This window comes from Eufriesea mexicana, unplaced genomic scaffold, assembly GCF_001483705.2.
Source record: "Eufriesea mexicana isolate 0111107269 unplaced genomic scaffold, ASM148370v2 scaffold5272, whole genome shotgun sequence".
NCBI classification, from domain to species: Eukaryota; Metazoa; Arthropoda; class Insecta; order Hymenoptera; family Apidae; genus Eufriesea; species Eufriesea mexicana.
The window spans coordinates 309,931-337,289 of record NW_016913264.1 but is presented as its reverse complement, the minus strand read 5'-3'; the positions used below and the strand labels follow the sequence as shown (position 1 = coordinate 337,289).

General features: G+C 49.0%; 1 protein-coding gene across 2 annotated transcripts in view; it reads right to left on the bottom strand.

Moving 5' to 3' along the window:
• The window catches only part of LOC108551971 (uncharacterized), a 67,279-nt gene that overhangs the window by 38,932 nt on the left and 988 nt on the right, over positions 1-27,359 (bottom strand). The window contains exon 1 of one of the 2 annotated variants that reach the window (XM_017906327.1): positions 15,463-16,836. The exons of the other annotated variant lie outside the window; for it this stretch is intronic. Coding sequence (XP_017761816.1) covers positions 15,463-15,585 — 123 coding nt within the window. The 5' untranslated portion in view covers positions 15,586-16,836. Of the gene's footprint in view, positions 1-15,462; positions 16,837-27,359 lie in introns of those variants that run through there. 2 annotated transcript variants of the gene reach the window in all.

The window sequence follows — 27,359 nt, the reverse complement described above, 5'->3', positions numbered from 1 at the left end:
GTAGGGAATGAACAATGCCTTCGTCTGGACTTTGGATAAATAGCACGGAAATCGGACGTTCTTGCGAGAAAAGCGGATACAAAGTGGATACAAAGTGGATACGTTCCACGTCGCTCGCTGTAATCGTCGAGGCTTAACCGGGGGTTATCGTCTCCCTCCATTTTGTTGCCCCGCGGACCGTTTAATTCGCAATTCAGGCCGGTGTCTAATTAAATAATTAAATTGGGTCGCCGCGTCGGTCGACCGCGGATCTTTTGATCATCTCGAGCTGACTCTTAATCTCTTAAGAGAAATCTCCGCTTCGACGTCCGGTGAACACAAACAACCCCGACGTCGCTGGGCAAACAGCATCCTGACTGTGGCTAATAACTGAATAACTTGTGTACGGTTAATTATCGGACTTCCCGTCGCGAACCGTTCGAAGATGACGGTAATGTGCAGATTCGAGGCGACAAACACGCTAACGCGCCAAATGTTAATTACAAGTCTCCACCAGGAATCGGAGAACTCGAATGCGCTGTCAACTGTTTCCGTGGACCGTGTCAACGTGTCCGTATCGCATTGTCGAATATTAAAGCGAGTGTACGGGGACTTTGCGTCGAGCGATTAAGCGGCGAGTTTGGAAACTGCGTGTATTCCGCCCAATTAAGGGAGCCGGGAAACGCTAATTGGGGAAAGATCGTTTTTAATTCAGGGAAAAAAGAGCGAGCAATCGTTACGTACGAAATTTTATAAGACAAATTTTCCGACCTATTTATGCCTGGAAAATTGGAGAGTATTAAAGTACGTAACGCATTAAGGGTGTATTTCAGAGATTAACGATTATAATACCAACGGTTCCCTCGACCTTATAAGCGTAATGGCTGTAGCTTATGTAACGTTGGCGAAGTCGTTTGCGAGCTCATTTGCTGCCCGGATCTCCCATCGATTAGATCGAAAATTCAACCGAGATGGTTCTTAAATATGAATGGCGGCAGACTGGGGTTATTCACCAGCATCCTTAATTACTCGATATCCCTCGGTTACCCCGTTCGCGCTATTTTTCGCCGGGAATAATTGAATTAAAGACAAACTAGCATTTATCCCCGAATAATTAAAAATTTATTCAACGCACGGGCCATCGCACCTAAATTTGATTAAATTTAAAAAAACGCGAACCAGAGAACCAGAAACTCCTGATTCGGAAGCTGCTGCTCATCGACGGGTCGGCAATCTCTTTGCGAAGCAGAGGCCACTTCCGGGTAGTCGGAGCGGCTGCGAAACATCTCCTACTTATTATCCAATTACCAGGACGAAATCGGAATATCTAGCAATTAATTTCTCGTGTGCGGCAGAACAAGCCTCGCAGGATTCTCCGTTTCGCGCGGTTAATTATTCAACCTGATTAATCGTTCCGTAATTATGCATCGGACCGGTCGTTGCATGAAAAGAATGTCCACGGTCCGTCCCTTTCTGACACAGTGCAATTAATAATCGTCTTTCCCAACTGACCGCTGTTTTCTTAATTATATTCTTCGCGGAATACCAAACGGCCCTGTACAACCCCGTTTTCTCCCAATTAATCGAACTGCTCGATCGGACACCGATCAAAGGCATTTTACCCGCGCTTCAATTATTCTTACCGATTCTACCTGTCCTTTGGCACCTCCAAAGAAAAGAATAACGCTGAAAAGAATAACGCGTCGTATCACGGTTGAACGAAATACAGGGACGTCTCGCGCTGGGAATCGCGATATCAAAGGCATTTTACCCGCGCTTCAATTATTCTTACCGATTCTACCTGTCCTTTGGCACCTCCCGCTGAAAAGAATAACGCGTCGTATCCCGGTTGAACGAAATACTGGGACGTCTCGCGCTGGGAATCGCGGAGCAAGTAATCCGCGTAAGACTGCGCCGGTTTCCGCCTCGCGATCGTTAAACGCCGAACTGCGACAACGTCTGGGACACGTGACATCGCGTTGAAAATGCATTTCCATTTGTCGCGCACACTGACCCACTTTCCTCTCTTCCGTTCCCACAATATGTTCGCATTACCCGCGTTCGATACGTTCCCCTGTCCCCCATCGCTCGTTTCCAGTCGCGAGACCTTTTAGTCGGCTTTTTTAATTTCAACCGAACCGTTATACCGACCATTATCGTTCCGTGCCTTCCTCCTCCGTGTTCCACAGGCCGACGAACTTCGTTACGGTTCGGCCGCGACGGATCCGTGCCTCGGATTCGAAGTTCGAAGCTTGATCACGTCCGGCGCAAAAGCAGCAGGGGTAGTAGGGTTATGACTCGTGGAGGTTCGTCGAGTCGCCATGGGAGGAGCAATCGCCATCAATTAAGAGGAATGCCATCGAGTCGAAATCTGTTTCGAGGTGCCAAGAGGACGGCTCAAAGCTTATTGCAAGTCAAAGCGACGTATATCCCGGAGGGTACATCACAGGATGCCGGGTCTCCTCCGGCTCGTGTATTTCGGAATCGCGGTATCGATTGCGTGTATCGGGACACGTATCGCGGTTTTCGTTCCTCGGAAGTCCGTGAAAGTGTAAAATTAATACGCTATTTCTGCCCGATTCGATCACCTTCACCTACTTCGCCAGCCACGGTGTAACGCGACGCGATCACTCTCGTTTCACCTGGTTGTACGCGGTTTTTCTCGAGCGAGGACAAGCCTGGATCGATCTCGAGCTGGTCCCAATAGCGAGAAAGTTCGCCAGAGATTGAAACGAAACACGCGAACTTGCCTCGAAAGCGCGGTGTACGCGCGGAATGTATTAACATTCGTTAGACTCTGAGCAAGCGAACGTCGGTAGTCGCGATGTAAATTAATTATTACTCCTCGCCGGAATCTCTGGGAAGACTAACAGCTACGCAAATATCTGCACGGTTGCGTTGGATGCGCGACGACAACAGCGTTTCCGGATCCACACGGAGGTATCCGGTCCACGTTGATCCAACGAAAATATACGCTCGTCGCCTTTTTTCTAACTCTGCCCGGCATTATGCGCCGTGCCTTTCATAACATTGCATTTTAATTGCGCTCGATTATCGCTGGCGGAGCAGCCAGCGGGAAAACGCGGCTCGTTTGCATACGTAATCCCCGGTGAAAATCTCGCGTTACGACAAACCAGCCCATTTATTTCGCGTTCACCGGCGGAAAAATCTATTTCCATACGTAACGTTTCGTCGAATAGCCGGATCTGTCACGTCGGGCACACGCCGCTGCTGCTTTTCATTTACCACTGCTCGGGCATAGCCGCGATCGCGAGCTTTAATCGCGCGAGAGAAACGATAATCGCCAACGACGTGGCAGGGTTCTACGAACAAACAGGCTCGCCCCGAACAAGGGGTTCCCATAGTCGCTTCGCGATGAAGCGTTGACACGCAGGCCTCGATCGATGTACGTAACACGGCAACGACCGAATTCCGTTCAGATAAACGTGCAATCGTTATCGATATCGCTTGATCCGCGATCGCAGAGCGCAACGGAGCGTACACGGTATTCGGAATAATTTAGGCGGACAGCAAATGAAATGTAATAATCATAGGGCTTCCAGCTGACGTATTCGGGTCATCGCCGAGCAAACTTCAGCCCCGCGAGGATAACATTCGAATATAGAATGATATTTTTCAGCGGCAATAGCCAAACTGGAAACCCTCGGCAAGCGTTTCCTCGCTCCCGACACTCTCTGGTCCGCGGTGAAAAGTTGAGCTTCGAAACCACGGGAAACCCGAAGCTAAAAGCTCGTGCCTCCCTGGCTCGTCTGGAAAATGTTTCATAGCTCAACGAGAGGCTTTCAGCGGGAACTTTCCACTCCTATAGAGTTACTCGCGTCAGGAAAATCTTTCCCTCCTCTGTGTTCCTCTGCCTCGCGTACAATGTACACGCCTCTAAGTGTCGATTGTGTTCATGGAATACGGGCCGAGTCGAAATAGAGAAACAGAGAGAATTAAACTTTCTCGAATGGAGTTATAAAATCTTTGAAACACGCGATGCATTTCGGCTTAAAGACGATCGGCATCTTTCGGCATTCGTTAAAACTTTCTCTGTCCGAGAATGCGACGGTGGGATCTGTAATAACGCGTAATACCAGCGTACGAATTATTCGAGTAATCCCTACCTGTGATTTATTCAACGAGGCAAGATCCGTTCGTATAATATAAAATCGGAGGAACGACGTGCAGAGACGTACCAAGCCAAACGCAAACACGCGAATGAGCACGAGGAAACCACGAGAAAACCACGAGTGCGAGGTAATAACAGAGACAGGAATTGCGAAAAGTGTAATGAATATAAAGACAAAGTAGAGGTAATTATGAGTGTATATTTCTGTCTCGAAAACGTAAACTTTCCTCGAAAAGAATGTAATCTGCTCGAGAATTCGTTAGCCAAATTGCTCACGCGGTGTGTTCCAAATTTACTATCTAGTTTATGAGTTTCAGCTTGGGAAAGAGACCCAGTCCCACGGTGTATCTTGCAGAAATATCGAAATTAATTAACGAGACGAATTGGTAAATACGTCCATCGATAAATTACCCTGACCGGACATAGATTGTCCCATTTCGTAGACAACGGATCGGAGTAAGCAAGCAACGAATTTACGTTCAGTTCGGCTTACCTTAAACGAGCGAAAAAGGAAAAAACAGAGAAAAATAATCGAGAGGAAAAATCTCGAGTTTTCCTCACGCACGTTCCTCTTTTAATCCCCATATCGCGACCGCTGCTTTTACCTGTCGCGGCTCTTTGCTCTTTTTCCCCGACACGCGGGAATACGGACGAGTCACTGCCGATGTTCAACCACGTACCCTCGATGATAATCCAACGGCACCGCGAAAGCCTCGGAATGGAAGCGTACTGGTGTCGTTTTACAGCTTTGTCCTCGGCGGCCGAAATCTTGGCTGTCGCGCGATAGAATCCACGGAAGGCTGGTTCCGCGGCAAATGAGGGAACAGAGGGAACTTGCGCGACGGCACTTTGCCCCCGTGCAAAGTTTTTCAGACGAAGAATTTGCATGCATTTCTGCGCCGGGCAAAGTAGCCTGGAAGTTTCGAATTACCAGGCATTACGTGCCGCCTTCTTTCGCTTTTACGTCCTGCCCGGCTGTCCGCGGTGTACGGTAATACTCTGCCGTTTCCCTCGGCCCAAACAGCCGAGATTATTGCGGAAAATTTGCGTAGCCTTCGTCGCTGGGAGCTCGTCGAGGACGAATATACCGGTTTACGGTGGGGGACGAGAAAGGGTCGGGTCGAAAGCTTCGACGAAATATCGCCGTAATAAAAGCGAAAACTTCCCTTGACAAGTACTCGCGATAAAAGTTTACTCGTTCCGGGCCGTGCTAGGGTTAAGAAAAGAGCAAACAGCATGTCGCTTATCGATTCGTAGTTATTTATTCGAGCCACCGGGGGGCAGAAGTCGTACGGGAGATAATACAGGGAACCAGAGACCCGCGCGGATGTCCAAATTATTCGAAGAATCCAATCGGAAAGTTGCCCGTCGGCGGAGTTCCGAATCTCCGTCCCGGTTTTATCCCTATTCGTCTCTGGTTTCCTTCCACCCGAATCTTCTCGCTTCAATTTCTGCCCCTTCCCCCCTCGCCGTGATTCTAGGTACGCGTACGTACACTTGGCGGAAGTTTGGAAAAATTGTTCCCCGTTTAAAGAAAGGAACCGTCTAATCGCGATTTTTCCTTTGATTCCACCAGTTTCCAAGTTATTTTCCGAATTTTTTCCCGGGAAGGAAGAGCACGGTGTACGCGGAGCAGTTGACGCGAACGGGGAAGTTTCGGGAAATAAGATTCCGGAATAAACGCTTCGCCTCTGGTTCGGCGAAGAAAGAGATCCGAAAGTCCCGTACGGAACTTAGGAGTTTTATTTCGACTGCCTAGTACGCTACTCGTTCGCTGTCCGTCACCCCTTTTCGCCCTGTCCAATCCCTGCGCGTCCCTGCGAAAACCGATGAAAAGGGGGCTATGCAATCTGATAAGAGGATCGTTCGTCTGATACTCTTGTAACGCAGCGAGCTTTGCCGAAAAATATTTTTTCAAAATGTACTGCCATTCGTCGAGTCATTAACGGAATACCGTTCGAACGAGGTAGGAGAAATACGAGCACGGGCGGAAGCGTAGAGGTACAAGGGGCACGGTTCGTTAATTCTTTAACCTACTGTTCGTTGACAGTCGAAGCGTGTACAGACGTGCCGTAAAACGAGGAAGCTCGAGTGGTAGTTAGACCGGCCCGAAATTCTCGAACATTTGCATTTATCATCGGCAGACCGAGAGGAGTTCTTACGCACGAAGGAGGAATAAAACCGAACCCTTACCTCGTACGTGCGGCGTAACGCTTGTATTTAAACGTATAGCCTGTCGGCTGCATGTCCGTGTCTGGCAACTTATTACGCGAGAATGGAAAGAAATGAAAAGCGACGGAACGTAAACGAGCGACAATATAAAAATTTCCATATTTAAATTTCCCTCCTTCTGCCGCGTCCTTGCCATCTATCCGGCCACTTTTACGAATATTCTGTGTTTTAATTAAAATCAACTCTCCGTTTACGAGAAGTAGAAAGCACGAGAGAGGAAGACGAAAGGTTTTCTAATTCTTCCAAGGTCGGAGGAAGTTTCGAGCGACCCCTGACCCGAAAGATTTCGCCTTTACATACATATTACTCGACGACTCTCCTTACACCGGCGGCCATCTTAGATGTGACCCACCGGTAAATAAATCTTCGTTCGAAAGCGGAATATCGTTTCACGGTAATTAGCCTCTCCCAGCACGATCGAGGGAAGCAGATACGATGGTGATCGATCGAAGGAAAACCATGAGCCATGGCTGGCTTCGTCTCGCGAAGACAGCTTGCGCGCGGACGAAAAAATGCTCGCTTTTCTTGCTCTACTCCAGCTCGGTAAGTTAGCAGCTATCTCCGAGATACGGAAAAAGTTTCGCCGCCTTCCATCGTCCGGGGTCGTCGAGTGACACGAGACCCCGTTGTTCACCGACTCCGTTTTCCTCGTCGGTGAATCCAACCGCGCGTCCCGACGACTCTAACGGCGCGGAAAACACACGAGGATGAAATTTTTCCGCGCGAATTTCGGCTATCGAAAAGGGGATATCCCGACGCTCCCATCGATCTCGGATTTATCCGGCCCAACCGTCGCTTCGATCTTTCGTGTATAAAGTTCGAGGTGCTGGCAGATATTCCCTAGGAAAGTTGCGAAACTGTGCAGCAGCGAGGAAGGATCCTCGTGCGAGCGAATTCTTCGCGAATCGAATCGAGTCGTGCATGCTTCGTTCGACACGCGTTACATAAATACCAGGTTAGAGATCAATGACTCGAACACACCCAGGTCATCGATGAATGGTGACCGAAGCGAATCTATGGCAATTATCGAGGCGACGCTCGACTGTGCTGATACGCAATTTCGTGATCCAGCGAAGAAGCTACAAGATGAATGTGGACGACGACGAAGCGTCGAAATTAACGACGAGATGAAATACGATGAAATAAAGTCCGATAAAGCGGGACGAAGCGTTGCGCGTAATAAAAGATATTTTACATACCCGGTATCTTCTAGGTGACTGCATAAGCAGCGGGGTAAGTATATATATGTAAGTCATTCGAGTTCAGGCACGAGTTCGTGTACGGAATAATAGAAACCCTTTAAAACGCAAACCTCTCGTCGATGAAGCTGCTCCTAACACCGTAAATCTTGCACAATCTCTGGCGACCATATATCTCGGAGTGAAGCGCTTCTCTGGATTCCCGTTGCTTCAAAGTGGAATATAAAATAGATCCACGGTAATTGTCAGATATTTCGGCTCGATCTGCGTCGATAGACGCAATAAAGAAACGGCAGGAAAATAAAAGCTGCTATCGATGGAGATCGATACCGTCGTTCGCCAAAGTTCGATACGCAGAACTTTCAACGTCGAACGCGTGAAAGAAAAAAAAAAGAAAAGAGAGAGAGAGAGACATAGGTTTAACATAGAAATGTAAGTTTATCAAGAATGGAACCGGTGTTCGTTCCACCCTCGAATAAGTCCGCGTAAGAAATCCGACAATAAAAGCGCGACAAAGCTTTCTCGTTCGAGTCAGTGGTATCGACCACGGAGTTTCTTGTCGGGGCTAAGGCGTCCGATTGAAAAAGATACTTCTGGCGAATGATACCGATCCTTTTTGTACTCTCTTTCTCTCTCCTTCCTTTTTCTTTTTTTTTCGCAATGGACAATTCATCGGGGTAAGACTTTTTATTCGACTGCCTGGAACACGCGTCGAAAGAAGACCAGAACTCGTCCGGGGACTCCGATAAATCTCCCGGTAATCCCGATCGATCGTGCTTGCAAAGAAAGCTAACGTTTTCATGCAGTGGCGCGGAAACATTGAATTCTTTCCCCGCCAGTGAAAAGCGGCCACAGGGACGACGACACGCTCGCATGTGCAAGAGGGCATCACACACCATGACGTTACAGAAGACTGCAACAGCTTGCCCATAATACGGGGCTACGCGGACTTTCCTCCTCCTCCGGGTTTACATGGCCGAAGAATTTCCCAGCGAAATTTCTGTTCCGCCAAAGGGCTTTCACCGTGGGGGTCTTAGAAGAACTTTCGCAATCAATTCTACGCGCGTCAATTTGCAACTTTTACACACACTTCCGCGAGCGCTTGTACACTCTGTAATCTTAGTCCAAGACTATGGGATTCTTACTTTTTTCCTTCCTCCTTCAACGTGCGACTTTTTTAGTCGTACTTGAAGTCATTCTCTTTTAACGCCGGGGAGAGGAGCTTTTTAGATGTACTCTCTCCACCCATTTTCCGGATAGCTTTTTCCTTTCTTTACTTCAGATTTAGCCATTTAATAGTCCCTTTTTTGGTCGTATTTTTAATCCATCTTCTCTCTCTCTCCCCCCTCTCCCTCTTGCATGCTTGCAAGCGTTACTTATTCTTTTTAAGCTGCCTTGTTTTCCTTATTCACACAGAACTAATCCAATTTTTTCACGGTAGAGATATAATGTTATCACCACATAGTGCAACACTATATATATGTACACTGTATTGTCCTCGACGGATTGATAAAAACAACCGTTTCACAAACTTTCGATACAACCACATTTTCCGATTTTAAAGAAGCGCTCCCCCTCTGATGTGAATTTGCGGACTTGGATTAATTTAGACAAGGGGGATTTTCTCTCTCGCTTAAAGCAGAGAAGACAATTACACACTACTACTGAAGCAAAGAATTGCAAATTTTATGTGTTCTCTCTCTCTCTCCCTTTTCCCTCTAGAGGGAAATTCGAACAATCTGAAATCGAAAATTACACTACTGTGTCATTTTCATTTAATCTAATTAATAATTAGATGAAACACCTACCCCCCTTTCAACATATTAAGCGACGACCCGGGAAAGCTTCGAAGAAATTTTAGGAATATTAAATCGGCGAAAAATAATTTTCGAGAAACCCAGTTTTCGAACTCGGGCCATCGGGGTGGAAAGCTAACACGCTAACCACAAGGCTATCGACGTTCGATGTTCAGAGGACCTTGTACCGGGTATTTCTATCCCAAGACTTGGCTATCTCGACACGAGCTAATTATGTACTTGCAAATTAACTATTTCCAACACGGCTAAATAGATTTACGATAATAAATACTAATTTACTAGATCTTTATACCATTCCATCATCTTTATGAATTATTTAACCTCGTCACATTCTTCCCTCCAACATACTTATGTATACGAAAATTATAATTTAAATTCAACGCGTTTCACGTATTCCCTCTACATTTTCATACAAGAGCGACTCGTAATTACGGGATGAAATGAAATAAAAACAAAATTTATGTCAACGTCGTCGATTATCACTCCTCGCGACTCGAGAAATACCGACAATTTGTTTGAATCGTGGAGGAGAAAGCAGGTTGAAAATTAACCGAGAACGCAAAGGAGAACGCAGGAAGAAAGCAGCGAAGTGTGCAGTAGGCTGGTCGGAAAATTCGCCAGGACAGGCTGATTGCCTTTTAGAGGCGCACGTCAGAACGCAGCCAGCTTTGAAACCAATTCCGCAACAGCTTGCCCATAACTCCGTTCGCGGGAACGCGGCTTCTCTCGCAATATATTCAGTACATGAGCCTTAAATGGAATTTATGCTAATCGACGCGGCGTAGCTCGAGAAATTCTAAACAAAAGGGGAAACGTCGATCCGGCGAGCAGCGAGTCACGGAGGAAAGAAGTTTCACGCGTGCGGTGGCAATTTGAAGAGAGCAGTCGCGTGTTTCTCGTGATTTTCGATCCATCGATCCCGTGGTTCACCGATCCGCTCGCGATTTCCATGGAGGGGGTGGAAGAAACTTTATCGTCGCGGAACAATTCCGGGTCGGAACAAGGCGTCAGAGAATATTTCAATGTTCCCAACTCTGGCTTTGGTTAATTAGCAATCTCGCAACGAAGCAACTCGATGGCGAAATATTATTTCTCCCGATTATGTAACTCGATGAACCGAGCGCCCGTTTCCAGGAGTAAACGTTTCGGATTTCGCGTGAAGAATTCTTGGAAAACGTGACGTGCCAGCGTTGCATTCAATCAACCCGAAATTCCCTATCAGACTAGGCGGATAGCCGGTTGTAATTTATATTAATTGCCACTACTATCGATTTATCGCGTTCGCGTTTAAGGATCGAGACGCCCGAAGGATATTCGCAACGATGCTGCACAGTTGCGCATGGTGGTCGATCATGCAGCTGGGTCGGACCTGAGAGAGGTTTGTCCGACCCGTTGTTCGTCAGGGCCGGTTCTCAGTGTTACTACTTCCATTACAGTCCCAAGTTCATCGTTATGATTGAAGCCAATGTAACGCAGCTACGTACACATAACATTAGTTAAGTGACGGCTGGGCGCTTTACATGCACGATATAGACCCCAATTGCGGTGGCCTGTGATCGATGTTGATATAAGGCCAACGGATTGGAAAGTTTACCGTGTCAGACAATGCCAGTCCGAAATTACCAACATTTGCGCTAGTTTCAAACTGCTAAATTATACGTCGGGCCTGCGTTGCGTAATTTATTTCCCGGTCACGAATCCGCGCGCGAGTCTTTCGCGATTTTCCTCGACCGTGAGGCCGAGGAAAATCCTGACTGAGTACGCACGCGGTGTTCTGAAAATCTCTATAATCCGGCACCGAGCGTATCGATAAAACCAGGGGGGCCGGCGGAGGGGGAGAGGGAAAAAATCGGATCGCAACGCTCGGATCCCACGCAAATTAGCGTCACGTACGTTCGAATAATAGCTGCCGCGTTTTTGCGCGTATTTGTTTAGCAATAATCCCTAAGACAGCGAATCGAATTGGCCAGCTGCGTCGATTCGCGATAAATTTCCTATTCTCTCTTTCTCTCTCGCCCCTTTGTTTCCCGGGCTAAGGATAAATAATGCAAACAATCGCTCATTCGAAAGAGCGCATCGTGGGTGTATTTTCCCGATGGAGGACGATAATTCGCGAAAGTTACGTGCAACAGCGACCCAGAAAGACCCACTTCGGACCGCTTTCGCAATGTCCAACTGCGAGCTTAAATCGCGAGGACGTTTGCGTTCGGTCGGGCAACTTTAGCTGGACTTTGTCGTTAATCGTACCAGCGATGTTGTCGCATTCGCTCGTGTACAGGGTGTTTGGAAAGTAACGAAATCGCGTGTTTCTTTCCCCTGGAATTTCCTTTACTCGGAGACCATGGCGCATTCGTCAATTATGACAGCGAATGGGAAATGCGTGTAGCGGAACACGAAGTTCGGAGAGAATATTTAAAGATATCGATCCGCGATGCAGTGGGTGGAAGATGTATCGAATATTCATCGTAACAAGGAAAGTTTCGAGTGATTCGACGGAGTTTTGAAGCGAGTTCCAAAGAAACTGTTCAGCGGGGATCGAACGTTCGTAAATAATACAAGTCGATTCCAGTCGAAAGGATTGCTTTCAGTTCCCGCTTTTGATTACGCATCTTCCCCTTTATCTCGGTTTCACTCGCCGCTTTTTAACACACCCTGTCGTCTAACACGATCCACGTGTTTTTCTTTTCAAAGATATCACAGGCTAAGACGAGTGTCTCCTCGAAAAATCACAGCGTGTACGCTGCTTCCGGAGGCTGTGAGCTCATCCTATCTAGAAGGTAGGAAAAAAGACAAAGGGAGAGAGGGAAAAGAAAAGAAGTACACGCTTAAGCGCTAACCTACTTGGAACTGCAAATGCGCTAGCTCCACTGCATTCGCAAGCGCACCGCTATATCACCGGAGGGCCCCGGCCAATCTCGCGTCACGACGGCTTGTCTACGATTTAAGTAACTGCCCTATTTCGTTTCTTTATGCCCGTTACGTGAATTTCGCAGAGAGGAGGGCGCGTTTTCTGGCAGAGACTTCGCTAATCGTTGATGTATCTCGCCGCAACTCCATTCGAGTACGACAGCCGCGGTTATCTCGCGTTTCATGACGTTTCAAAGACCCGAGTCTGCTTCCTCTTCAACGCATCGCGTTATCCAAGCCCCCTACCAAATTGGACTTTCCCGCGTCTCTTTCAATTTCTTAATCCATTAACCTCGGCCTTCGGAAATGCATTGTGCTAGAGAAAATTCGCGGTGACGAGTTAACTCGTCGGAGCCGGTTGTTTCGTACTTCGTTTCAGAAACTCGGCTCTCTGAGACGTTGTCTGACAAACGCAACGCAGATATTCCGTCCTATTTACGAGCTTTTATACAATTGTTCGATGGAATATCGAGTCACGCTTCGTTGGTATGTCGAGTAGGTCAACAAACGGAGGCTGCAGAAGAGCTTGCGCGATTCGTGGGAAGTGGAAGGAAATTCTTCGATTATGATAGCGTTAGGAGCGTAAACGAGGTATCGTCGCGATGCACAAGGCTGACGGAATTGCGTTCGATCTTCCATTTTGGCGCATCTGATCGCGGGTAATTCGAAGCGGTCGACGTTCCATCATTTTATATCCAATGCATAAATTATCGAGAGAATCGATACAACGTCGAGGTGGAAGCGCGAACAGCGGAGCGAGAAAAAATCCTAACCTCGTGATCTCGGCTAACCGAGCCGGCCAGCTACCTTTGCGAGCCCTGAATTTGCATTTCCACGGATGCCGCGCGGATTTTTCGAACGCAATAATCTCGCGCGGTGTCTTCGATCCGCTGCGAATCCGAGATATTCCAATATATACGAGCCGAGAGGTATAGAGGGAAGAAGCTTTTCGATAAATATTTTTCCGCGCAATCTGCCGCGATTTCGCTCGCATTTCCGCCGCGTTTTATCTCCTCTGCTTATTCATCGGGGCCCACAGCGAGAGAGAAAAGGTAAGAGGACGAAGAGAGAGCATGCGACCGTGCCGATAACGGAGCCAGATACGAATTACGAGCTCTTGGACGCGGCCATTTAAATTATAGCTGCCACTTAATGCGCCCGCTACATAACCAGAAGCCCGAACGACTCGACAACTTCGTAGAGGCCGCGTGCCAGGAACTCGTAATTGTTTTGAATTAACGATACTTTAAGCTACGGCCCAACTTCATGCCACTACGCGCGGCGCTCGTCTCTGGCCGCGCTTATTCAGCTTCCACGCACGTCTCGGAAACCGTCGGCGTCGTCGCGACGTGTCTGGATATACGAAAATTTCCAACGCGGCGAATTTTCTTCTCCAGTTTCCTTCTTCCTCGTCCACCGATTATCCGCCACCGACGTTCGATTCCAGCGTCTCCGGCCCGACTGCGTACCGGCGCGTCGTTTTCCCGCAGTTTCCCGATATTTCGAAAAATAACGATGGAAAATGAAACGAAAACACGGGTGTCCCGTGGCTGGCGCGCGTGTAATATAAATGGGATGGGGAAAATCGAGCGCAAACACCAAACCGGGGTATCGATTATGCCACGCAAGATGCCAGCCTCTGGATGCGAGCGTATGCGCGCGGATCGACGCCGGGCGTCCATTAAAAAAGAGCCAAATCTGACCCGATTCTCTAAAACGCGACGGGCCCGTGGCTGCCTATTGAAAACAGTTTACCCTTCGATGAACTCGCGATACAACCCAACGGATTTTTATCTATCAAAGTTGAACGGGATGACCGGGCTGATCGGCCGGCCGGGGAACGGGATAAAATCAAAATAAAGAGAAAGAAAAAAAGAAGAGAGAGAGAGAGAGAGACTATATCTGCCGTGGCGTGAAATGATTTTTTTATTAATCGACGACCGGGGGGAAAAATAAAATGAAATGGAATAAAAAGAAGCGGGGGGAGAGGGAGAGGCCGACACGATTTCGAAAACGGCGCGTCGCGTCCACGGCGTTATCGATATTACATATATCAGCGAGGTCGCATCGAATGCTGGCCGGAATTTTCTTGCTGGTATTTTTTTAACGCGCACTCGTAGACTCGCGTTTTCCCAGCCGCGATATTTTCTTCCTCTTCTCCTATTTTATGGAAAATAAAATCGGACGGGGTGGGGCGCGATGGCGGGCTGTCACGGCTCTCGAACTCGCAACAAAACGGCGCGGTTATTGGAATCGCATTAATCGGAGAGAGACGGAAGAACCGACTGAGGGATCCGTATCTTTCCGCGATAAATTCCCTCCGGTGGCAGGGAAAAAAGGGTACAAATCATCCGTCCCCGGCGTGGATCTTTGCATTTTCATTTCGACAGATCGATGTCCGTGGCTTTTCGTTCCCGGCAACGGCACCCCGGAAACGATAAAGATCGTTCGGGCACACGTTGACGTTTTCCACGCAGGGACGAATGCGGAAGGAAAACACCACCGTCGTCCATATTTCATCCCTGGCTTCTAATGGCGCTTCGATTAAACATTTCCGAGAATCTCAGGCACGAGCAGCTCGCGCATTATTTTACGAGCATGTGGATTCTTGCCCGTACAGAAATTCGCGGCTGCGATTCCGTGGAATGTCTGAGACCATCGGGGAGAGAAAACGCCGTCTCTCCACCCTCGACCATCCCCGCCGCCCCTCTCGTTAGAATACGAACGAGTCCGTTCCGGGTAATCATTTCGACGCTAATTGTTTCGAGGTAATGGCTGAAAAATCCCGTCTATCCCGGATTCGATCACGCGATCGAGGTATTCGAGGACCATCGACTCGCCGACGTCGAGGAAGAGAGGATAAAAGCAGAACGGAGCCGAGCGACCGGCAAATATCTCGGGTCGCTGTTCCATCCAGGAACATCCGAAGATCGTCGCGATAGAAATAAAAGGGACAAAGGGGATCGCCGTGACGTATCGCGGGTGGAAAAATTCTTGGTTCTATTCTCGCACGCGTCCACACACACACACACACACACTTAAACATCGGTCAGGGCGAACGGTTCCCGATTATTTTCGCGATTGGACGCGTCGATCTGGCAGGTGAACCGCAGGATTCCGCGGTTACGTAATCGGCGGAGGATGGCCGGGGAAAGAAGAAGAGAGAAAAGGAGGAAAGGCAATAAAGCGGACTTACCTCGTTCAGATCGATCTCCTCTTGAGAATTCAGGTCCGGACACTTGTCGATCGAATAGTTCGTCTCGACGGAATTGGCCCGTGTGACACCGGCCAGAATCAGCACCACTAAGCACCACTTCATTGTCCACGCTGGATTTGCCGCTGGAAATCTTCCAAAGTCCCGTGTCCCGTCTTCCTGTCACGCGCGCGCCAAATCAATCGGCCGAAATGCTCGCTAGCGTCCACGCCGTCGATCTCGATCGTCGGCCGTTCGCCGTGGTACTCCTCGACCTTGCTCGGCAAACTTTCCTCCGATTTCTCGCTCCGGAAAGCAACTCCTCGCGATCGATTCAACGCGACCGAACGTGGTTCGGCTGAGAGACTCGAACGAGAGACGACATCGCGTAAGCCGCGTCTCCACGACTGATATTTTTCAAGCGAGTCACGCGGCTCCCCCTGTGCCTTCCTTTGCTCTCTGTCGCGCTTCTGGGACGCTTTAATTGAACGCGTCGCTCATCCCCGCGCCGCTCCGCGATCGATGGCTCAACGCATCTCTCGATCGTCCGGTCTTTTCTGGCTCTCGCTGCTGGATCCTCGAAAATCTCCGTGGCTTTCCTATCCACGACGTGGGTGGTCCTTTCGTTTTTCCAGGCTCTCTCAACCCTTTTGCCGTGTGGGCATGGTAAGCGGTGCTCGATGAAGGAGCAATCGATACGGGGCCCTCGATGAACGGTGTCACTTGTCGTTGCTCGTCAGGGCGCGCGCATTTTACGCGGTCGCCCCCGTGAAAGAGTTCCTCGGCTAACCTCTAATCTCCGCTCCTCGAGTTCCGAGCGGCTGAGAGGAAGAGAGAGAGAGAGAGAGAGAGAGAGAGTGGTCTGTCGAAGGTGCGTCGTCTTCGATCTCTGTTCCGGATCCGTGGATGGCAGGTCGGATCGAGGAATTCCAAGACGCACGATGCACGAGAACACTGAAGATCACTGACGAAAGGTTCGGTCCGTTGGATCTACGAATCGCGACTCGGGATGGTGGCGGATCGCGCGATCGATGCACTGCAACAGCGGCGTAACGCGAGGATCTACGGTCCCGTGGTCGGCGATCGAGCAGGCAGCCAGGGATGTGCACGCGGCGCAGTCGTAGGGCACTCTGACGTTCCCAGTCTGCTGCTTGCTGCTGGTCCTCGCTACGTCCGTCCGTCCGATCGTCGCGACGCCTCCGCTCGCGGGGAGGGGAGCGGGGAAATAAGAATGGACCGTACGCGCGCGATGGGAATCGTGGATTATTGGCGGGATCGAGGGGTCGGGGAGGGGTCTTCTTTTAGCTGCGAATCAATTTTCGGCGAACGATGCGCGAGGAACCCGGTTCCGTTTCCAGTCTCTGCGACACGTTCCGTCGTGGCCAGGCCGTGGAACCGCTGTCGTTTTTGCGCCACGACCCGGAGGGACGAGGTATGGCCGCGATAAAAGACGGTACCGTTTGCCTGCAGGAAGTTGGGACTGCCTCCAAACCCGCTTGGAACGTTACTCCGTTTGTCGCGAGCAAGCGGAAGGTTCTTCTTGGCTCGGTCTCCGGTGTATGTACTTTTGAAAATACGAAACTCGCGATTGTGTCGTAACTCGACGGACAAACAGACTCTTCCATTCCCGGCCGATCGTTCGACGAGATATGCTCCAAATTGCCTCCGCTGAATCGACTCCTCTGACAAGGGACGCGTGTCTCGACAAACGCGAGGAATAGACGGAGGGGAAACAAAGGTACCTCCGGTAGAGAATCGAGGATTACGGAAGAAATCGACGAAGGAAACTCGAGGAAACGATCGTCGCTTCGAATCAGCTTTCAATTTCGCTGCAATGGATATACGTCCAGCGACGTGGACCGAAGCGAATTGTCAGAGTTAAATGATGGCGGTCGTCGGCGAGTATCTGGGTGTTCTCGATTATCGTTAAACGGACACTAATTCCACGGTTCCGATGGCTCCGCGTGTCCGATCGAAACCGCGGATTAATGTCTCAATTAGAAACTCGTGAACGCTGCCATTAAAATTTTTCCAATTACGTTGAAATATAATTACGCGAAAGCACTCCCGTTCCTCCGTGTTTAAACTTTCCTCCAATTCGCGCGGTCGATCGGTCTTCGTCGACCAAGTTTCGTCCGTAGTTACAGAAAATTCGAGCGTTTCGAAGCACCGGGACCTTCTCGACTTTTCCGGCAAGCTCGGACCTCGGACCTCGCGTCCACTCCATCCCGTTCGCTCGCATTTTTGCCTGCCGTCCACGTGGAAGCTTCGTGTCATCGTTACGTCGTAGGTGGAGGATGATAATTTAGGCTCCGAGGCACGGAGCAGCGGAGAGACGATGGAGGAACGACAGAGATGACAGTACATTAAACGGAAGGAGAGACAAAGAAAACGTGGCCAGCGCTGTGCATCGGCCAATGAAAACTTAATTCGTTCATTCAATCTGCCCGATGATTCGGCCTGCGGGCTGATAAACCACGGCTGACGCACTCCCCAGACGTTTCATCGACGGAACGAGTGACGCGGAGAGGGAATCGGCAGGATGATTAATCGGGCCGAATGGAATTAAGAGCAAACTCTCCTCGCGAATCTTTGCCTTTGGAAAATCGTTGGAAACTTTCCTCCTTAAAAACACGACAAATCGCTCGTTCCGTTTTGCCGCTCGGCTTAATAGTCGTAAATCTGTCACGAGCGTGCTTTCTTTCCGCGAGCTCTGTACCCCGTAACGAGGATTCCGATAAGAAAATTATTTCGCGCCTCGCGTAGCCGTTCCGCTCCCGCGATTTTCACTCGCGCGCTAATTAATTTACGCTCGACAATCGAACGAATACGTTTAAACCGCGATTCGAAATACGCTAGCAAAGCGCGCTAAAGCCGACAGTCTCGGCCGAGACGGTGGGGCAAAAATCGGGGAATAACTGCGAAATATAGGTACCAATAATTAGTCGGGAATCATTTTGAAAGCGGATGGCAGCCCGGAATTTAATTTCCCCGGTGGACGCGTTTCTTTTTTCCCTTCGAACGAGTAGAGCCGCATAATTATCATGGCCGAGTGAAGTTCGATAAATTCCGGCGAATTTGTGCGGCCACAAATTGTAGAGTTTACACAGCCGGTGTTCCCAAGTTTCTTGCGCGTTATCGAACCGGGCCAAAGAAGCGACCAGGTTGTCCGACTGTATCGCGATAGCGAGCAACTTTCTATCCACTCGATTCCTAGAAATTACGAAGCCGTGGAAACGAAGCCGAGTCTAAAAGGGGAAGCTGCGATTAGAATTTTTCTAATTTTACCGCGACTAGGAAGATTTTCTAATTTTAGCGAACTCGTAGGTCGACGACTCAGTGATTAGCGGAAAATGCAACCGGGGGGGATTGTCGAAAGGGTGAAAAAAAAAATGGCGCACGGGAGGGAATAATACGAAGTGGAAAATTCGATTTGGATCGGCTATTGCCGATCGCGACGCGACAAAGAAGAACAATCGGCGATGCGAGACGGGAGGAGAGATCGCGGACGATTCGCAGCGTTCCACTCGTTCGAGAGTTCCGCTTCTGCACGCTTCCAACGAGGGGATTAATTACGACGCGACGAGGATATAACCAACTGTACCGAGCGCCATTACGAGGCAGTTAAAAAAAAAGTAGAGAGAGAAAAAGGGAGGAAAAAAGCGCAGCGGAGACAGAGGCTGGGAGGGGAGAAGAGGCAGAAAGCGGGTGGAAAAAAGAGCGGAGTGGGCCTGGAAAGCGTTTCCAAGAGATTTACATGACGAGAAGACCGTTGCGATTACGCTCCCAAGGCCGATCCTGGTTGAAAAATGCCGGCGGACGTACAGTCGGCTCGATCGCGACCTTCTAATTGGGAATTTAAATGCGCCGCCGCGTTGGGGATGATTACGATCTGGATTATTTAGCGACGAAAGCGTCCCTTCCGATATGAATGCATTTCCCTTAATTTATTACGAACTGTACGATGGTTATTTATTGGCGTGGCACGTTACACTCGATTCGCTGGAATTTCATAAAACGTGACCGGCAACCGAGCTAGGCAAAACTGATTAATTCCGTCTGGCTGCTGGACGAATCGTTACGGCACTCCGGAAATATGCTTTTTCCTCTAACCGACGACGCGTTTCCGTGACGCTCCACGCGTCAATCGTTATTACGCCGGATACAGAAAGAAAGAACCGTTCGGCCATGCGACGTTAAAAACTGCCGATTTTTAACAAAATTCACCGCCACTCGGACGCATCGCCGGTTCACGCTCTGCTCGAATTATTCTTCAAATTCCCCGCGTATTCTCCCATTTTTCCTGCCTTCCCTTCCTTCCTTTTAGCCCGACGGTGTACCGGTGTACACCGCAGGGTAATAACCGCGAGTCTCCTTCTTCTTCTGCCCCTTCTTCGTCCCCGGATTCGCGTTTCGAATATTCCACATTCCGTTTATCAACCTCCAGCGTGTAAAAAATGATTCGATAAGCAAAGCTGCGACCCGCTCCCGCGATTCCCGTAACGAATGACTGTCTTAATCTTGCCCATTCGGAACGATAACATGGATTTGCATAACGATAGCTGTTACGCCGCGGGACCTCGTCCTTCTCCACCGCAACTTCCTCCACCATCTTCTTCTTTTTCCCCGCTCTGTCCTTCGCCTTTATCTAATGAAGTTTCGCGACCGCCATTTTGTTCTCGTCTTTATTCGGCGCGACGTACACACAGCCGGTGGAACTAGCTCCATCGCGACGTTTAAATATAGGGAATCTAAGATAAGGGACCTAATCTAAATAATAGAAATAAAAAGGTAGAAAACGAGGGAGAGGGAGAGAGAGAGAGAGAGAGAGGGGGGCAAGGATCTAAACAGAGGAGCGTAGAATGAATATTCAGACTGGGGAAAGAACGTGCAAACGGGAAAGGCAAACGGTGCCGGTTTTACGTCGGTTGATTCGGGAGAAAAAAAATTTCAACGATATTTCGTTTGCGTCTAGATTCCCGTTCAAACGAATCTAATAATCGCACGGGTTCGTCGAACGAGTTTGAAAAAGTTCCCTCCAATTAAAATGTATTATCCGGAACGGGCTGAAGCGATTTCCCTGCCAAGATACCGAGGCGTATAATTCCGTTGCGGAAGTATGGAAACTTTCTAGCAATTATTTAATCTGGCTTCAGTCAACGACGCTCCGTGATAAAGCGTTCCTCTCGCGACGGACTCCATTTCAATCGCGTTTACGCGACTCGGATATTCACATTTGCCAGCCGCGAACGCGGGCTTCGACCGGGTTCGTTCTTTGTATAGAAAATTTGTATAGAAAATTACAGGCTGCACGGTGCCCGTGCTGCTCGCGTGCCTCAAATTCCGAATTCAAAAGGGGAAAACAATTGTCTGGTAATTAGCGAGATAGAAACGTAGCGTAGGAGAAAAGGGGTCGTTATTAGGGTGATTTCCTGAACGTTTCGCCATGAATTTCGTTAGGAGAGAGACCCGGGCGGAACACGTGAAAAGCGAAGGGAAGAAGGGCGGTGGGAGATGCGAAAGAATAATAATTATTCTTCGCGGAAATAGCAGAGCGGGGAAAACGTCGTAGGTAGTCGTCGAAACGTGGCGCGTTTCTAGACTCGCAAGTAGTACGAGTCGGTAACTAGTCAGCCGTCTGCCCGGGGAGCTGGGAAAAGAGCGAGACCGGGACAGTTGTTTCGTTTAAATTAAATTCGAACAACAAAATATCACGCCACGCATCCACCTGTCACTCGGTCCACGTGTTTCTTCCCAATTTCTTATTAAATTCCCCGCCATCGAAACGTCCCGTAACGCGAATCCGTAATTTAACGAGACTCGCCATCCGACGAATTTATACGCCATCGTGTACCTCTCCCCAAAGCGATGCGTCCCGTTGAACGTCATTAACCATACCGAATTACGCGTTGTAAATTGCCGCGTGTTAATGTCCGACGTTAAGCAATTAGCGAATTAATTATTCGATTAATCGAATTTAATAATATCGACGTATTATCGCGGCGGGGAGTAACAAATGATCCGCGTTAGAGAGCGGCTGGAATTTATACCACGATGGAGGAGCGTAATTTATATTTTCTAAAGGACCATTAAAACCCGGCCGAAACGACGAATTTACACGGGCGTGCAATAAAACGCTCTCGTCGCGATGTAAAATTCAGAGGTAACTGGTTCGCGCTCCGCGATGATTTAAACTGTTTACTTATCCCGAATGAATCGCCATGAAATAATCTGCGAAAACGCTTGATAAAAGTGTCTTTGCGTTGGTCAACAGCGAGACGCAGCCGTGACCATTTTCGTAAATCAACAAGCGCCGACGGCACTCGGTTTAAATACACGCTGGAAAGATAAATTCGACAGCGCGAAATTCGATTAATAAGTTGCAACGTGACACCTGTTCGAAATTTCAATTTCTCCCGGAGCACGCTTCTATTTTCCACTTTCTCCCGGCGATCATTCGCAAATACCCTCCGCTGCCTCTGCGCTCCTATTTTCCTTTTCCTCCGCCATCTCGTTTTAATTCTTTGTCCAACAAGGAATGGTTAACAGCTGCCGGACCAAAGGTTTATAATACCGTACCCCCATCCGCTTTGTGTCCGGTTGAATCGACAATGGCAGTGCATGTTGTTTCAGCGTGTCGCATTCAGAGTCGAATCAATGGAATCACGGATCAATCGCGCAGTGAAAATCGCACGGAACGTTTATTTTCCCGTGCGTCCGCCGCGTCCATGCGAACCGTGTATTCCAGACGAAGGATGAAAATTGTATCGATACCGGGACCGAGCAACGAATTTATTACACACCCGAGTCGCAGCGGAATGAACGCCGAAATTTTCTTCCCGCTTGAAATTCAGCTGTAATCTGCAATTTCGCCGAAACATCGGTCATCGCGTGGACCAGCCGATTCGCGCGGAACGGAACGGAATTTCGGGCGCGTAAATTCCATATTCGCGCAGATTATAGGCTTCTTTTAAATACCCGTTGTTACCTCCGCTAAAATCTTGCGGTGGTTGAGCTTGAAAAGCTTCACCATCCCCGGTCACCGATCCGATCCGGGAAGATCGACACGAGTGCAATACGTTTACACGTTTCACGCTCGAGATAACCAAGTATCGGATCTATAATTCCGGAATTGATGTTCGAGTCTGAGGAACGAATCAGTTGTCCAGGAGTTTTAACGGCTTGTCTGCGGCGTTAAAGATCCACCGTATTTTCGTTCATCCCCGGGGACATGTTGGCCGGAGAACGAGAATCATGTTTACTCGTGTTGGGTCCCCGATCGTATATAAGACTCCTTCGAGGAGCGTCTAGTGGGAAATATTTTCTCGGTGAAAGATGCTTGCAAGCTGGTATTGGTTTTGCGGTTTCGCAACGCCCTCCTGCTTTTCTTTATCCCGCTATGTGGCACGTTTATACGTGTAATTCGACCTGGATACCGACCTGCCTGAAAAACTGGTTACAACACTGGCGATAACACGGGAAAATTCGTCGTTAAATTATTCCACGTGGTTTCGATCGATCGATTCGGTCCCGTTCGTCGTTTTTCCCCCGCGAAGCTTCGGGGCGAACAGATTTTTAAATCGAGCGAAAATCGTGACTGCGAAACGGCGACCGGAGGCCGTCCATTTTCTTGCTATCGCGACAACGAGAATTACAAATTTCTTCTGCAACGTCGCCCCGGTTTCAGAATCTTGGATGACCCTCGAAAGCGCGGAGCGGTAGCTTGAAAGAGGGTGCAGGAAGCTGAAGGCGAAGAATAAAAGGGAGGGAAATTTGAAAGTAGGTCGAGAAGGGGGCTAACGCGACAACAAGCCGGGGAAAGTTAGAGCTCCGGAGAGTACAGTAATTAATATCAGTTTAGCGGGAACTTAGAAGACGCAATAAGTTAATAAGCGGAGCCACAAAGTTTCGCGCGCTGATCCGCGCGCGGTTTCCCGTTTCCCGTGGAACAGATCCACCGACCCCTTGGACCGATTATTATCGCGATACGCGATTTACCGAGCATCCCGCCTCGTCCCTTTAAACTTGTTTGCCCGTCCGCGTCATTTCAGTCGCTTTCGATCCTTTTTCCCTGGGAAATAAATGATCGTTACACCGACTTCGTAACGACTTTCGAGAGCCATCGAGTATTCCTACGGCTGCAAATCGAATCGGACCAGCGATCGCTGCCCGACCATCGAGATCTCTCCGTTACTCTCCGTTCCTGTCAATCCTCGGCCATGGGTTCGTGAAAATTGTTCGACTCGACGTGGCTTCGACGTCGTTAAGAACTGACAGCTCGATCGGACAGCGGAAAAACAGCGCGTATCCCCCCGTACTCGAGATGCAATTCCGAACGAGGATGGCTGGAACGACGCGGAAACGAGTAATCACCGGGAGCAGCCAATAATCGCGGCCTCGACTGGCAAAGCGGCCACGCCGACACGTCGCTAATAGGTAAACACACGTGCATAAATACACCTTTGCACGCGTGATCGTGAGACACGACCGGGCCCCAGGAACCGTGGATGTAGTTCCGTGGCTGCTTTCCGGCCGAAGTAACATGTAACGTATGATCTGTAGCGGCATCGAGGAGACACGGGAAGCTTATACAGGCTGGTGCAAGCTTAAGGCGGCTAACCTAGTGTTTGCACGTCACGTTACACGAATGTTACGTATCGTGACGCGACAGCGAGCGTGTGGCTTAACGATCGGGGTGGTTTAAGCGTGGATAATTACGACCGAATACGTCTGACGCGACATCGTCTCGCGACAGGTCGACGGTGAGGAAAATATTGCGACGATTTTCGGACGGCTCAGCGAACGGAGCAGTCCTTCCCACCGATTCCTGGTATTACCTGCTGTAATTCTAACGCGCGCTTTCGAGGCTGTTAGCGTAGCGTTAGCCGGATTATTCGAAAAGTTCCCGAAGCGTCGTCGGTGTGACGGGAGCGTATTAGGTGTCTCGAACGAGTTTCGCGGAAATTTACGCGAATAATTCCCGCGCTATCAGCCTAACGACGCGTCTGCTTTAACGACCGCTGTTCGCTGTCGCGTTCTCGCGAGGGAAAGTAACTTTTTCGCCGTTTCGGATACCATAGAAAGTTTCGTCGAAGTAGTCACGCGATGTTTTCCACGCCCACCCTCTCTCGCGAGGAACGGTTCTCTTTAAAGGCCCCCTCGTCTACCGCGTTGCCCGACGTAATACCAGTTTAGCCTGTGTCAACCACGACGGAAGAACTTGGAAACTTGACAATGAATTTAGTTACGCTTCGTTGCTCCACGATCTAACCACTTACCTCGTCTCAACTTCTGACCGCCGAAGACATTAGCAGAAATAATCACGGGCAGATGTTTGCTCGTGAAACACCCTTCCGATTATCAGCTCCGCGACAGGATCGAAGCGTGGAGAGGTGCACACGTGGGCCGACAAGCATAGCGTGCGAGGTGAAGCGACATTAAGGAGGCGTGAAAGGCATGCAGAGGATTAAGCCGGTTTAAGGGCTCCAAGGTGGTGTTTGCACGTCGCGTAGCTGCTACCTGTAACCAGCAAAGCGAAGCACGTGCATTAGCGGTATCGGCGTGATTAGTAATTACCCGATGACAGTGCGCGATACGTCGATGAATAAATAGCCTGATTTCGTTCGCGAAGAGAACTTATTTGTCCGTTTATTCGCGAATCTCTGAAAGCGCCGACAACTGTCCCCGAAAAGCAATTTGTCCACGAACCTCTGGGACAGCCGCCGACGTCATCGTTTGAAACACGTAGCGTCGGACCATTAATTCCGAGTCACCAGCAGAGCCGGGCATAATGAATGCCTTAGAAAGGAAAAAGAGATCGAAATACACGGAAAAGACGACGGGACAGCGAAGCGTGCGGTCAGGATCGTGGAGCGAAAAGCGTTACGCGAAATTAGGCCAAGTACGGAAATTAGAAGATGATTTTACCGCGATAGGATAATCAAATTATAGAAATTTTTATCGCTCGTGTGAGCGTCGCCGATATCTCGGAGGAGAGCCTACGAATCGGTTTAACGCTGCGTGTGAGATCGTCGATACCTTAAATACAGCCTGACACGCCGCTAATAGAGATAAATTACTTGTTCGGCTAATGGGAATGACAATACGATTTGCGGCGAGGGTAAACGAGCGGTGGATCGAAGCCGGTGTTCCAGCCGATACGTGATCAATTCGGTGGCTCGTACGGCTCCGTGAACGAAGACGTATAAAAATGGTCGAAATTTGCGAGAAATGGGCAATGTCGTTGCATTGCATTTAAAACTAAATACTGAAATAAAGTCTACATCCTAGCGATGTGGGGGCAATCCCTTCCCCTGCGTTTTGTCTTTTGTCTCCCGTTTCCTGGCGACGTCTTGTAACCTGCGTGACCCTAAACAGACAAGCCAGTTCTAACCGTTCGTCCGTTTAGTAAACACCTGTACAGTTTTTCCACCGTTTCCACTGACTACTATCTCTCTGCATTACAACTCCTTAACAAATGTCCTTTTAAATCGAACTCGTATACATATCAGAATAGACGCTGTTCGAACGACAGAATGAAGTTCCAATATACCATCCTCGTTTCGCAGTTGAATCGAGATAATTGCATCCCGCGACACGTATGCTATATAAGTCGACGAGTTTCCATCGTTTCGTACCCTTTGTGAACATTTGCACGCTTGGAAACATCTGGGAACTAATATCTCGGTAACAAACTAACGATGTATGTACATCGTAATCCCTGTGCATTGATTATCCTATCGCTGTAGAATTATTTACGCAAATGTAGCTCACCCATCGGGATTGTGTCGGTGTTACCCTGGAGATTCGATTACGTGACACATTATTGGATAAACCACCGTGAATTACGCGTACAAGCTTGATGAAGACGTATCTTACAATGAACGAGGAATCCGTCTGTCCCTACCCGACAACCTGCGAGTGCGTTTACGTTTCCCTATTTCTTCTCGAGTCTGGAAGAAAATCGGTCGACGCAACGACGTGTGACTCAACTACGTATAACGCTCTCGTGAAACGCGATAGCTCGATTTCAGATGCAGCATTGATTGTTCGTCACATATTGATCAAGCAAACCTGACTAACTCGTGGTAGGAAAATTTGGATTTTCCGATACGGTCGAATTTCGGTTTAACTCGGAACGTGCTCGATTCGGACACGTTTTATTTCGCGAATGGCAAAGGGGAAATTCTGGGTTCCCGTCCGTTTAGTTGGAAAAGAAATGTACAGAGAAAAATAAAGGTCGGGGTATCGGGAGGAAGCGATTTTAAATCTGACAAGAGCTGAAAGAGCACACACCGAGCGCACAGGCTCGTACTCGGGAAGGCTCGTGGGGAAGATAGGACCGGAAACTCACAGTTAGTTACCTCAATTTCCGTTTCGTTTAATTGTGCTAGAACGACACGCGTTGCACGGTCGGCGGCGCTCATACGAAGGAATATACGCGATATGAAACGCAAATTATCGCGAATGGATTTACCGGTGTGTACCGTTCCCAATCGTATGATTAAGGATGTTTGACGAGTGGAAATTACCTGACAACCGATTAATAGAATATTGAGCAGCGTTCCGAGAATAACCATCGTATGATGGAGCGAATGCCGATTGCCTTACGATTCATCGAGCGTGTAATAACGCTTATCTAACGTTACGTCGAGAGTTTTTTCGTTAAATTAAACGCGACGTGACATTACGGTGTACGCTCCTGAACGGCAGTAGTTAGAGTCAATACCCGCGACACGTGATTACTTCGAACAACTTTTGGCACGTACCCCTTTATTCGCGATAGTGGTCAAAGTCCGCGTGTTACGCTCCACAATGTTGGTTCCATGCAAACTAACAACACAAAGTAGTCACCGTCCTCGTTCTCGGCATATCCTCTCTCCCTTAGGAGCCAGTCAGTA